This window comes from Camelina sativa, chromosome 17 (genome assembly GCF_030686135.1).
Source record: "Camelina sativa cultivar CO46 ecotype springtype chromosome 17, ASM3068613v1".
In the NCBI taxonomy this organism is placed as follows: Eukaryota; Viridiplantae; Streptophyta; class Magnoliopsida; order Brassicales; family Brassicaceae; genus Camelina; species Camelina sativa.
Genome location: NC_141896.1, coordinates 3,961,058 through 3,973,689, shown reverse-complemented (window position 1 = coordinate 3,973,689; position 12,632 = coordinate 3,961,058). Strand labels below are relative to the sequence as shown.

Genomic DNA, 12,632 nt, shown 5'->3' with positions numbered 1-12,632 from the left:
AACATGACTTGGCTTCTTAACAAAATGATGCTTGTTAGTAGGACTACCAAACCCGCCTTTAACGTTAGATCATGATGTTATTAATTGAATACTATTATACCATCTCCAAAGAATTCAAACTGTGACAAACAAAGAAATAGTTATAGTACCACCATACCATGTTGTCCAAATTTTAAGAAACCAAAATTTCCCGCTGATTTTACAATTCGAATATTTTCACACAAATCCCAAAAGCTTAGAACCTCAACCAACACATCAACCATTCAACCTCATCTGACACATCATGTGATTCCATCCCATTGACAACAGTCAACAAAATCACACACCTAATGGTCAGCAGAAAGACCATCATGACCAAGAGCTCTAACGGACACGTGTCCAGTCCATAATTCATTTGCCACTAGATAGAGATTCCAGAACTTTCTAAACAGAACCGGTTTATAGCATTGAGAATTCAGAACCGGTTGAGTATATCAAGAACACTTAAGTTTTTCAATTAGGGTTTATAGCATAGAGAATTCAGAACCGGTTGAGTAATAATATCAAGAACACTGAAATTTTTTTTCAATTAGGGTTTTTAACAAGATCCATCCAGAATCGATTCAGAACGCTAACATAGCAAGAACATTAAGAGTAGTACTACTAAACAAAGAAGATAACCTTGAGACCAAGTCAAATCACACATTTCAGATGAAACAAAAGAGAAATAAAAACCCTAAAAATCTGCAATCTTCAATCTGTTTACTTATCGTTTTCATTGAAAGTCCAAGCGTTCTCCTTGCGAATCGCTTCTTCCTCCTCCTTTGTGAAATCGTTCTCGATGTGAAAGATCTCTCGAACTTCCTCTGGCGATAAGTCCTTGATGTGATCCGCAACCGCCTGGCTAGCGAAACCGAGAAGCCCTTCGTAGTTGAGATAGTTCGCCGCAAGGATGAGTCTAAACACCGTCTCCAGATCTATATTCTTCAAGAACTCTTTGTCCCACTCGTCCAGCTTCTTCTTCGCCTCCTCCTCTTCCTCTTCGTCAAGCTTAACACGGCCTTTCTTCACGTGCTTCTCTCCGTACTCGATTACCAAGTCCAGGATGTCTCCGGTCACGTTCTCGATCGGAATCGGTCTGTCGGCGCATTCGTCTTCGATCATGTGCGCTACGATCAGAAACTGACGCGCCACCGCTTCGTTGATCTCGAAGGACACGCCGTCGGAGCTGATTAGCGTGATTTTGTTGGAAGACATCGTTAGACTCGCCACCGCTTCCTCGATCTCGGATGAAGAAGATTCGCCGGCGGATCTCTTGCTCGACACAACCACCGATTTCGAGGACGACGCCATTGTTAAAAGTTCTTTGTTGAAATGAATGTGAGGAAACAGAGTGAGTGAGTCAGGGTTATTTAAGTAGGGGAAATGGATCAGGATAATGGGCCTGTTAATTTCATAAAGCCCAAACAATTGTACGGCTTTTACTCGGCAAGTCCCACTCATCTAATTCTAGAACATTCGGGAGAGGACTTCAAATTTGGTGAACCAGTTTGGTTTTTGATAATTTCGAAACCGGTTTGCAGAAAACCGATCCGAGTAAAGATATCCAGGACATTTCATCATTTCACATTCACATTCTTCGTATTAACAAGTCCCCACACATCTAATTCTAGAACATTCGGGAGAGGAATCGAAATTTGGTGAGCCAGTTTGGGATAATTGGTTTTCGATAATTTCGAAACCGGTTTGCAGAAAACCGATCCTAGTAAAAATATCCAAGACGTACTAACTAAAAGAAGAGTAAAGAATAGAAAAAAAGGCGTCTTCGACTGATGATTTCAGATTAAAGTGTGTTATAGCAACACTAAACAGAGAGGTTAACCATTAATTTCACAACACATTCTTCGTATTAACGAGCTTAAGAGATTTCATCATTTCCATAATTTTAGTCATAAAGATAAACCGATCGACGTACGTCATAAAACCGAAATCAAAGTAGTCTAAAAGAAAACATAATGATCCAAAGATTCGTTACATGAAATAAAACTGAAATCGATCGTTACAAAGATTATTATTATTATTTTTGATTTAGAACAAACCAAACTCGGACCGGGTTTGACTCATCACTCAGTAGTCGTGGATGAAGGCAACGAAAGCAATGAAAGCGACAGCAAATCCACAGAGAATAGAGAGATTCTCGAGAACCAGAGACTCATGAGGATAGTTAGCGGCGCGTTCAAAGGCTTGTGCGAGCTGAAACAGGACGTAGCCAACGGCGGGGTACGCGAGAGCGGTGGAGAAAGGCTTGCTCGGGTCTCTCTCGTAGTTTCTCAAGGTGCCGTGGAGGAAGTAGGAAGCCACGGCCATTATCGCGGTCCTTGGGATGTGTTCGAAGAACCTCTTGAATGCTTCTTGGTTTCTTCTGCATACCTCCTCTTCTTCTCTGTTCATCTTCGGTTGTTCTCTCGAATCGTCTCAGTAAGAAAACTACAGAGTTGGAAACAAAACAGAGAAAAAAAAGTTTCAGGTAATCGAAAAGAAACGAAACGACAGACAAATAAAAATTGAAGATGTAGGACTGAAGAGAGAAATTACCGGCGGTGAGAGAAGGGACAAGTCTGCAATATGAACCTAACCTAGTGACAAACCAACCAAGTGACTGGCTTTATGTCTATACTTTTGTTTTCGAAATATGCCACGTAATTGAAACCAGCTGGTCTCTTTTTTTTGTCTCGGTTACTAACTTTACCGTACGAATCAGCCGCTCTCTCTCGTACACTGTCACACCTAGCTACACGTTATTCATTTTTGGTCTTTGGTCAAATAAACTTGCTTTTCAAATCCAAAATCTTTGATTACAATAGTATATCATTATTAGTTTGGATACACAACATTAATTAACGAATTAAAAAACTGCATTTTACTAGTTTAACTAAATCATGATTTCTTTGAAGCATACAATTGTCCATAGGGTCATGGTACAACATTATACAATTGTCGCTACCGGTATTACCATTGTGTATGTATGCATGCGGTTTAAGCTTGTTGAAAAGAATGCACGCACTAGTATTCATCAATTAACCATTTTCATATCCTCGTTAGCTTACAAAATTTCATGAATCTTTTTTTTTTGTCCTTTGTGGGACATGGACTCACATTAATGTTCTCTCATTCTATCCTTTGGGTTTACATGGTTCAGATATGATAAACCGAATAATATACCTGCGTAGGATAACCAATTTCCAAAATCTTGGAATACTATTTTTTTTAAAAAAAGTTGCAATCTAAAACATTTTAATATACTGTCCAGCGGTATCGTATCGTGCTATTTCCTTAAAGAAAACCAAGCGTGACAATATATAATAAACAAAATAAATATTACAGGTTGTCCAATGTACAAGAAACCCCAAAATCTCCAAAGCAAAAAAAAAAAGTTCCCATTTACAGATCATCAAATTCGACGAAATTTATACAAGAGACACTGAACCACGACCAAGAAGAAAATGATATGTTTGAATAGTTACATAGCATTAGAAAGAACTAGAAAAGAATAAGTTATGTACCTAAATTAACAGCTATGAACAAAAAAGAAAGACGAAAGAACCAAACGAATCAAGGAAAAAAAATGTTAGATGAAACGAATAAAAGAACTTTCACAAACCAGTTTCAAAAATTTGTCACCGGGTTTTAGCAGGAGCTGCCAGATGCGTAAATTTGTCACGAACAGCCGTCTTCTGGTTAAACGATGCTGCTCTGTCTTTGATATTCAGTTTCTTCTTTTTCTTCTTCGTCTCGTACGTTGATCCTCTGTTTCTGCTATGTTCCTTGATCATTGGAACCAAGTACCAAACAATACAAGTGCACATGATCGAGACGGTTCGTCCGAAAAACACCAAGAAGATTAGAACCAACACCACTGTCACGGGTAAGAAATGGTTCGGTTTCGAAATCTTCTTCAGATTCTCGTTCAACACACAGCTCTGTTTCTTCTCTGTTCCTGTCTCTATTCTCTTTGTTTCTTTCTCTTCCTTTGTTTTTGATTCGGTCACGACTTTGAAATCATCTTGAACATTCTTCTTCTGACCTGCAGTTGCCCTCTTTGTCTTGATCATTACGGGAACGCACTCTCCGGAGCTAGTGAACATAAACCGAACAAGAGGCGGTCCATCAGAATCAAGCCTCTTCGCGTAAATGCTCTGTCTTTTCTCATCTAGCTCAGAGACAAGCGCAGAGAATTTTTCAAGTCCTTGGTTTGAATAAGGATTCTTGCTTTCTTTATTGCCTCCTTTCCTCGATCTCCTCGGTGACGACGAAAACGGACTCAACATATCTTCAATTCGATTCGGTACAATCAACGAGAGATTCTCTGGTTTTACTACTAGTTCTTTATGTGTGTTAGGAGTTGTGAGAATTTAAGAGAGCTTGTAAGAATTTGGTTTATGAAATGGAGGAGTGGTTAGGCAAGATTTAGTATTTGGACAAGAGAGACGGCTTTATAATTGTTATCATAATGTGACTTGTCTTCATAAACTAATTGTGGATAGTATTATAAGATAAACAAATGGATTGGTGAATTGACCAGATCTCATTAAATGTGATAAATTTGATCAGATCACGTATTTATTTTTAACAATTTCCTTTTGTCCTGGGGGACGAGAATAGAAGATAAGTTTGCTACCAAATGAAAACGTCATCCCAGATGTATTTTGCTGATTTTTACTGATTGACTTTCTTGCGGAAGAAGCTATAACTTTTTTTTTCCATGATGGTGTATTCGTTTTGTCTTTTGGTTGATCATACATAAGTAATTGTTAATTAGCTTAGTTTTGACTTGGAAAAAGGAAAAAAGTGAATAAACCGTAATCATCATGTTGGGATATTCAATTGTAAATTTCTGATGGGTTTACAAAATATGGATTTTAGTTTTCTACAATAATAAGAAAACGAGTTATTTATGAGAAGGAACGTTGACATAGAAGGAAAAGCTTTTTAAGGCTTTAAACCAACAGAAGCAACATGTATCATGGTGTTGACAAAAAAGAAGCATATCATGTGATAAATAAATAAGGATGGTGTACTATCATTTTATAGAACTTAATTAAGAAACTAAAACGTATTTTTGTTCCGATTTGGTATGTTAGATTCGGTTCAAAGGCATATATGAATCAGAAGGCCTGTGATCGATCATCAATTATTCATATAAAGCTATGATACTACAAGTACTGTATATGAAAACTTGATTTATCAAAAGCCTTGGATTGCATTGTAGGGTTTAAGTTCTGAAAGAAACAAACAAACAGATAAACAGAACTCTCTCTCTATGTACATATGTTACAGACACACTTAAAGCTTGCAATTAAAAATACACACAGCTTCCGTGGCATCACTACTCGCTTAAACTGCAAGTTATTCTTCATCTTATTTTTCAATACCCTATAGACAATATGATGACAATCAGACATAAGTAGAAGAAGATTTCTATAAATTACCATTCGTAGGTACAGAACTTGAGCTCAGAGCTCAGTGTTCAAGGTTGAAGCTTGTGGATGGTAATGAAGCATCTCATCCCACATCATTTCTCTTATCATCTCCTCTTTCAAATCCTCATCTACATCCAGATCGACAGGAACGTGAGCCGGAGGGTTTGCATTCGGGTCATATAGCGGCGCCATGTATGGATGCTGGAGCGCTTCAGTGACACTAATCCTCTTTGACGGGTCAAAAACAAGCATTTTCTGAAGAAGGTCAATGGCCAAAACATTAGCACCCGGGTAAAGCCTGGATAAAGACATGGGGGGTGAGTACGGGAGTGATCTGATGTATCTTTTAGCTTTCGGGTTATCTATGAACTCAAGATCTTCTTCCCTTTGGCTTCCAAGAATGTTGACAATGAGCTTAAGCTGGTTTAGACATTCAGTTCCTTGGAATATGGGTTTCCTACCAAGAAGCTCAGCGAAAATGCAACCAACAGACCAAACATCAATAGATGTTCCGTAATTGTCACAGCAGAGGAGAAGCTCAGGAGCTCGGTACCAACGAGTCACAACGTATTCAGTCATGAACTGACCCTTGGTGTTGCTCGTCCGTGCAAGCCCAAAATCACATATTTTCAAGTCACAGTTTGCGTTGACAAGAAGGTTACCAGGTTTCAAATCTCGGTGAAGGATGTTGGCTGAGTGAAGATACTTGAGCCCTCGAAGCAACTAAACAAAAAAAAAACAAAATCTTATACAAAGATAGAACCAACAACATGTGAGTGGGAATCAAATAACATACCTGAAACAAGAAGTATTGGCAATGATCGTTATTTATAATTTGAGAAGACTTGATAATCTGATGAAGATCAGTGTCCATCAACTCATAAACAAGATAAACATCCTTAAAGCTACTCTTATGAACTGGCATCATGACATCTTTCAAAGCGATAACATTCTCATGTCGAAGATGGCGTAGAAGCTTGAGCTCTCGGAGAGTCCTCAACGCATCGATCCTATTCTCGTAGACATTGTGAATCTTCTTGATAGCGACTTTCTCGTTTGTATCAGAGTTAACAGAGGAGCAGACTACACCATAAGCTCCACGGCCAATAGGTTTGATTGGCATGTATTTAGTATCGATCTCAAACAGAGTTTGCCACATTGAGAAGTAGTGCTTCCCTTCATTCCTAATCCCGTTTGGTGGATCAACCAAAGTCGCCATTTTTTATTTTTTTTCCTTCATCATCACAATTCACAAATTAAGAAATCAAATTGACACAAACACACACACACACACACACACACACACACACAATAATTTAACTTCTCATCAAACTTTTTATAGAATTCTTGTGTAGACAGATTGGTCTGTTAATAGTGAAAAGGAAAATATCAAAACTTTAGGGTCTCTAAAGTCAGACCTCATCTATGAATATAGTTGCAACTCATATACGTATATTTTTACCTTCACCTATCTTCACAAACCCCATATCTAACTAACGAAGCTTAATCGATTTTGTGATAGGAACTTAAACGAAACGGGACTGATGTGAAAAAGTTAACCGGAGAAAGGGGAGAAGGAATTCTAACCGGTGATAAAAAGTCAGAGATCGCCGGTGAGATATGGCCGGGAGAGAGAAAGGCTGTGAGGTTGAGAAGGTGGAAGAAGCAGGGGGAAGTGAAAAGATTTGGTCAACGCTCGGACAGTTGACCCTCTCTACTAGTTCGTTACTAGGTAGGTGTGTGGGTGTGGTCTCTTATTATTTGGGCTTTATTTGAGAGCCCATTTATATTTACTAGGCAACAAAACAGATTTACGTCTCTATCATCGGTAAAAATATCTGTATTTGTCTTTTTCGTAAATTGATCACCTAATTTAACTTATCATTAGCAAGCATCATTCGTTTCTGTCATTTGTGAAGATGTGTCCTTCTTAGTTTATAAAATTAGAGAATGTAGAAAAAGTATTTTTTATACTAAAATATATGTACAAATATATTACTTCCACCATTTTTTATATTATATTCCAATATATTACGAAACAGTTTTGTGCTTTTAACTTTACGTTTCAATCACCCTCTCTTTTTCATTTTCCTCCAGTCAGTCAGCAAACTAGCATCTTGAGGAAAATGTGAGAAGAAAACAGATTTAAACGCTTTCATTATTAAGTAATTGACAAAAATAAATAAAAAGAATGTTTGCAATTAAGTAATAATAAAGTGAGGAGGCCCATGTAGACAGAAAGGGAAAGCCCATAAATCTAAGCAGTGGCAATAATTTTTTGTTTTTGAGTCCTATATTAGTAACAAAATAAAAATAAAGTTAGGTGTTTTTGATTAAATTAAAAGAAGATGTTAGGTATCATTATGATCACTCATTCCCCTTCAACCAATTATGTCAATATTACAGCTCATCATATAGCCTTTATGGTAAAGCATGTTTCAGATATTTTTTCATATATTTTTTTTTAAATGTATATATAGAGATTTCCAACTAATTCACCACACAGCCAATACAGCTTTTAATCATTATCTAAACCACAGACAAAGATTCTTTCCAGTTGGTTTTCCCTGTTCTATTCTCTTCCTCCTCATCAGCTTCTACCCCTAAAGAGAGTGAAAATTATGTTCTACTTTTTTCTTGCTCCTAAATTAGCTTAAAGAAATAGTATTGAGCATTGTCTTGAATTAGCTAATTTGCATGCATTATTCTCGAACTAATTAGCTAATTTGGATAAAGAAACCACCAAGTTAATGTTGAAAATATATCAAGAAGACAGATATTGACGGGTGCTTACTTCACGTTCGGACAAATATAATTAAGAGACACAAAAAAGCCGTTGGAACCCTTTTTTTTGGTAGTACATTTTTTTTTTTTTTTTGCTAACGTACAAACTATTTTATCTATTCATCGTTTATCTTGTTTTGTGGATTAGACAATGACAAAAACAAAGCTAGGATATTGTCAGAAAAAAAAAAAAAACCCAAATATTCGATTTTGAATTAGGAAAAGTTTCAAACACCAGAGCTAGTAATATATATCTACAGATAGATTGCTTAGTTGTTATATAAATTATTTTAAATATAGTATTTGAAATGCAAACAATATCTTACACAACTAATTTTGAACATTATTTTGCCACATTTTATTAGAAATTTGAATTCTTTTCCAGCTTTTATTTCGTTACACTTTAAAATGAGAAAAAAAGAAGAAGAAGAGAGACATGTTCATTTTTCAACATATCCGGTCCCCATATTAAAAACCCCAAGCAACAATAATTGACAATCTCTTCTCTTTCATCTTCATCTTTATTCCTCTTTTTAATTTATCCTCTCCCCTCAAGACGATTGAGTCCTTTACTCTGATCTCTTACAAAGAACACAGAACAACAAGAATGGCGTTTGCAGGAACAACACAGAAATGCATGGCTTGTGACAAAACCGTTTATCTTGTCGACAAGTTAACCGCTGATAACCGGGTTTACCACAAAGCCTGTTTCCGATGTCACCATTGCAAAGGAACTCTCAAGGTTTGTTTCTTTTGATTCTGCCAACTCATAGTTCTTACTATATTTTTGTCATGATTTCTTATATATAAACCCTGAAGTAGTAGATCTAGCTAGTTGATACATATAGATAAAGAAGACCAATCTATTAAGTAATCATATCTTTGAGTTCTTGGAGACGATGAATCTGATTGTTCTTTGATGATGAAACAGCTTAGCAATTACAACTCCTTTGAAGGAGTGCTCTATTGCAGACCACATTTCGATCAAAACTTCAAGAGAACTGGTAGTCTTGAGAAGAGCTTCGAAGGTAAAAAAAAAACAGATCAAAATGTGAAAAAAAATTTGAGAGGGAGGGGTGATTTTAATTTTGGAGATTTGAATTTAAAGTTTTGATTCTTTATGTATATAGGGACACCAAAGATTGGAAAACCGGATAGGCCTTTGGAGGGAGAGGTAATTTTCAGACAGCATAACAAAACAAATCTTTATCTGTTCTTGATAATGTTTTTGAGGTTCTTGATCTGAGAGCTTTTTTACATTACAGAGACCTGCTGGGACCAAAGTGTCGAATATGTTTGGTGGAACACGAGAGAAATGCGTTGGCTGCGATAAAACCGTGTATCCAATTGAAAAGGTATTCAATCTAAAAGAAGATTCTTAGATTCTTTACATAACAAATATGATCTGTTCTTAATCTATTGTCAAACACTAGAATCTTTGATAGTGCTGCATTGTTCCATAACTTGTGACTGATTACTATGTGGACTTTGTTGAAGGTGTCGGTGAATGGGACATTGTACCACAAGAGTTGCTTCAAGTGTACACATGGAGGCTGCACGATAAGCCCGTCGAATTACATAGCTCACGAGGGTAAGCTCTATTGCAAGCATCATCATCTTCAGCTGATTAAGGAGAAAGGAAACTTGAGCCAGCTTGAAGGAGGAGGAGGTGATAATGGCGCTAAGGACAAAGTCGTCGCTGCTTAATTTGAAACAACTCAATCTCTCTCCCCTGGATGATTTTGACCATATCGAAGAATCAAAAGCGTCACTACTACTTCTCTCGATGGATAACATATCATGGTTTTGTTTCTTCTCACGTTTGTGTTTTTCCTATTTAATTTGGTCTTTCATGTCTTTTTTTTTGGGGATCTTTGTTCACTCTTTTGTTGGGTTTCTTGAGATGAAACAAGAGAAACAGAGAAATAATGGATGGTTTTGCTAATGAGAATATATGTATTACGTTAAAGTAGCAATTGATATAATTTAATTCTCGTGAAAAGAGTATGCTTTAGACCATCTCCATTGTATTTCTCTATTTTTTTCTCTAAAATAGAGTAACTCAAAAATAGAGCACTGTTTTCCTCCAATGTATTACTCTATTTTCACCTCTATAATAGAGTTAGTGTAAAAAAATAGAGATGAGAATAGAGTTGCTCTATATATAGAGCAATCCTATTATTTTCTCTATTTTAGAGTAAAATATAGAGTAGGGTTGGAGCAAATGTTGCTCTATAATAGAAATTTGACTCTAAAATAGAGTGAGGTTGGAGATGCCCTTAGTTATCATTAGAATAGAGAGACATCATACATGAGAATGAGATGCTTGACATAAGCCTTTCACTTGTAAACCAAGCATTAAGCTACAATCCATTATGCTAGCATCTAACTCACACTCGGAGTCTGAGACAGGAATGAAGATAGAAACATAGAATCATGTATAAGTAGCTTTTTTTTTTTTGCTTTATCATTCATCATCTCATCTTTGTGATTAATTTCCATTTTGTTTTGTTGCAACCCAAGCTTAAGATAGGTAAGGAAACAACCTAAACCTCGTTGGAAAAAAAAAACAGAAACAACCAAACTCAGTTGGAAAAAGGCCAAAATAAATAGAGGAATAACGGATGTTTGGTTTATGAGAGAATATATTACGTTCAAAAACATTTGGTATTTTAATTATCATGAAGATCATTCTTCAGCAAAGTACTTGATCAATACAATTGCTATCATTTTGCTTTGGTAGTTTTTTCATATGCTACTTCAATTGTTTTTCTGATTTTTAAACCAGCTGTTAAACATAGCTATTTATAATACTTTTGTTTAAAGATTTTAAGAGCTTGTCTGAATTGTTAGCAATTTATCCTATTACACAGAGTCTGGGCGTTGCAATATTTCTTCAAAAGTCTCAGATATTTAAAACAGATATAAATTGTTATAGTCAATAAAGCAATCAATAAGTGGACGTGCCGGAGTGGTTATCGGGCATGACTAGAAATCATGTGGGCTCTGCCCGCGCAGGTTCGAATCCTGCCGTTCACGTTTTTTTGTCCTTTAAATCATTAAAGACGGCCAGACGGCATTATTTGGCTGTTCGTGAACTGCATGCACTTTTTGGCCCATCTGCATACACATCAAGCTACACCTATCATTTTTTTGCCAACTTTTTTTTTTTGTATAACAATTTTTTTTTTTTGCCAACTTATATATGCAAATAATTTGTGAATAGTAGTTTTGCATATTTATTATATTTAGACAAATGCGTACATATGCATCAAAATTATACTAATGTGTGATGTCAGAGACGTACGGGTAAACTTGTGTATTCATTCTATAATTATATTGAAATGTGCTAAACATTATGCGTAATTTCGGTTATAACGTATTTGTGTTTGAAATTAAGGTACATACAAGACAAATGAAATCAATATACTAATTCATAAAGTAGGAGGTTATATATATAGCCAAGCGATTCCTATAATGATGTTATCATTCCAACTATACAATAATCAAAAACTTAGGTGAATATACACACATCAAATCATAGTCTTCGATTTAACCTCTATATTTATACGTACGTACACCAGTCAGCCAGTCACCACCATATCTAACAATACAATTTCCAATAACGCAACCATCGATTACAACGAAGCCAACAAAATACCAGTCTTTAAACACATAACAACACGATTTATGCTTAGTCCAAAAAATTACGAGTTCGATCAAACATCTAAAGCCAAAGTTCCCTTTTCATGGGAACTGACGCCTGGAGTTTCAAGAAGACACACCAAAACTGAAGATCAGCTACAATGGAAACTTACGCCGCCTCCATGTTCTCATGTTGAGTATCGTGAGGAAATGTTGCAAAGTCCTCTTTTTGTTTGTCCTTTCACGCCTTCTAATATGGCTAGGACTTCGAGGTCCAATTTTTCAAGTTTCAGGAAAAGAGAAGACGACCCTTTTCTCGAAGCTTATAGAAAATGTTTGGAGCGTAGTCCGCTTCGTGTCTCTTCGTTGGGAAGAAACGTTCGAGCTGATCAAGATTGTTACGCGAAGAGCAAGAAAAAGTCTATCCTTTTATGGCTGTGGAGTAAGTACTCTTGCAAACTTGGTACTGATGGCTGGACTAGGGTATCTCGATTCCTTAAACCGAAATCTAGTACGAGAATCGATTCCACCGAGTAAACATGTTTTGTTTGATCTTCGTCAAGTTATGTAAAAGGCAATTAGTCAAATTGTCAAATCTTGATGTGTGGGGTTTAATCAATGTTCAACAAATATAATACTACGCTCTCGTTGTATAAAGTTTTGTTTGGTTCAGTTTTGTTGTCCTAAATAGTATATATTTCATTTGAATACAGTATATCCTAATGTTTAAAGAATATATTTCAA

At 36.2% G+C, this 12,632-nt stretch overlaps 5 protein-coding genes and 1 non-coding gene across 6 annotated transcripts; 2 read left to right on the top strand and 4 right to left on the bottom strand.

The window, feature by feature from the left end:
• Positions 1 to 542: 542 nt before the first annotated feature.
• On the bottom strand, positions 543 to 1,370 carry LOC104755234 (SKP1-like protein 18). Its single transcript, XM_010477583.3, has one exon. It carries the CDS (start codon positions 1,330 to 1,332, stop codon positions 742 to 744), a length of 591 nt encoding a protein of 196 aa, XP_010475885.1. The 5' UTR covers positions 1,333 to 1,370; the 3' UTR covers positions 543 to 741.
• A 736-nt stretch (positions 1,371 to 2,106) lies between these two features.
• On the bottom strand, positions 2,107 to 2,430 carry LOC147923307 (uncharacterized). The gene has a single exon (XM_087495229.1). It carries the CDS (start codon positions 2,428 to 2,430, stop codon positions 2,107 to 2,109), a length of 324 nt encoding a protein of 107 aa, XP_087351355.1.
• Positions 2,431 to 3,312: 882 nt separating this feature from the next.
• LOC104755233 (uncharacterized) lies at positions 3,313 to 4,491 on the bottom strand. The gene has a single exon (XM_019239107.2). The coding sequence runs from the start codon at positions 4,305 to 4,307 to the stop codon at positions 3,657 to 3,659; it is 651 nt and encodes a 216-aa protein (XP_019094652.1). The 5' UTR covers positions 4,308 to 4,491; the 3' UTR covers positions 3,313 to 3,656.
• Positions 4,492 to 5,219: 728 nt separating this feature from the next.
• LOC104755232 (mitogen-activated protein kinase 1) lies at positions 5,220 to 7,368 on the bottom strand. Its single transcript, XM_010477581.3, has 3 exons — positions 7,047 to 7,368; positions 6,256 to 6,693; positions 5,220 to 6,182 (listed from the first exon to the last, which is right to left on the bottom strand). The coding sequence occupies exons 2-3, from the start codon at positions 6,676 to 6,678 to the stop codon at positions 5,493 to 5,495; spliced, it is 1,113 nt and encodes a 370-aa protein (XP_010475883.1). The 5' UTR covers positions 6,679 to 6,693; positions 7,047 to 7,368; the 3' UTR covers positions 5,220 to 5,492.
• A 1,016-nt stretch (positions 7,369 to 8,384) lies between these two features.
• Positions 8,385 to 10,245, top strand: LOC104755231 (LIM domain-containing protein WLIM1). Its single transcript, XM_010477580.3, has 5 exons — positions 8,385 to 8,985; positions 9,175 to 9,271; positions 9,374 to 9,417; positions 9,509 to 9,598; positions 9,741 to 10,245. The coding sequence occupies exons 1-5, from the start codon at positions 8,851 to 8,853 to the stop codon at positions 9,948 to 9,950; spliced, it is 576 nt and encodes a 191-aa protein (XP_010475882.1). The 5' UTR covers positions 8,385 to 8,850; the 3' UTR covers positions 9,951 to 10,245.
• Positions 10,246 to 11,200: 955 nt separating this feature from the next.
• TRNAS-AGA (transfer RNA serine (anticodon AGA)) lies at positions 11,201 to 11,282 on the top strand. The gene has a single exon. It is a non-coding gene; the product is annotated as a tRNA-Ser (tRNA).
• Positions 11,283 to 12,632: the final 1,350 nt, after the last annotated feature.

What these genes read in the sequence shown, in the direction of transcription:
- LOC104755232 (XM_010477581.3), bottom strand. Translation starts at nt 6,678, where the DNA reads ATGGCGACTTTGGTTGATCCACCAAACGGGATTAGGAATGAAGGGAAG. An exon ending in GCCAATACTTCTTGTTTCAG is followed by an intron (nt 6,183 to 6,255) that starts GTATGTTATTTG and finishes TTTTTTGTTTAG; the next exon opens with TTGCTTCGAGGGCTCAAGTA.
- LOC104755231 (XM_010477580.3), top strand. Translation starts at nt 8,851, where the DNA reads ATGGCGTTTGCAGGAACAACACAGAAATGCATGGCTTGTGACAAAACC. An exon ending in ATTGCAAAGGAACTCTCAAG is followed by an intron (nt 8,986 to 9,174) that starts GTTTGTTTCTTT and finishes ATGATGAAACAG; the next exon opens with CTTAGCAATTACAACTCCTT. An exon ending in CCGTGTATCCAATTGAAAAG is followed by an intron (nt 9,599 to 9,740) that starts GTATTCAATCTA and finishes ACTTTGTTGAAG; the next exon opens with GTGTCGGTGAATGGGACATT.
- LOC104755233 (XM_019239107.2), bottom strand. Translation starts at nt 4,307, where the DNA reads ATGTTGAGTCCGTTTTCGTCGTCACCGAGGAGATCGAGGAAAGGAGGC.
- LOC147923307 (XM_087495229.1), bottom strand. Translation starts at nt 2,430, where the DNA reads ATGAACAGAGAAGAAGAGGAGGTATGCAGAAGAAACCAAGAAGCATTC.
- LOC104755234 (XM_010477583.3), bottom strand. Translation starts at nt 1,332, where the DNA reads ATGGCGTCGTCCTCGAAATCGGTGGTTGTGTCGAGCAAGAGATCCGCC.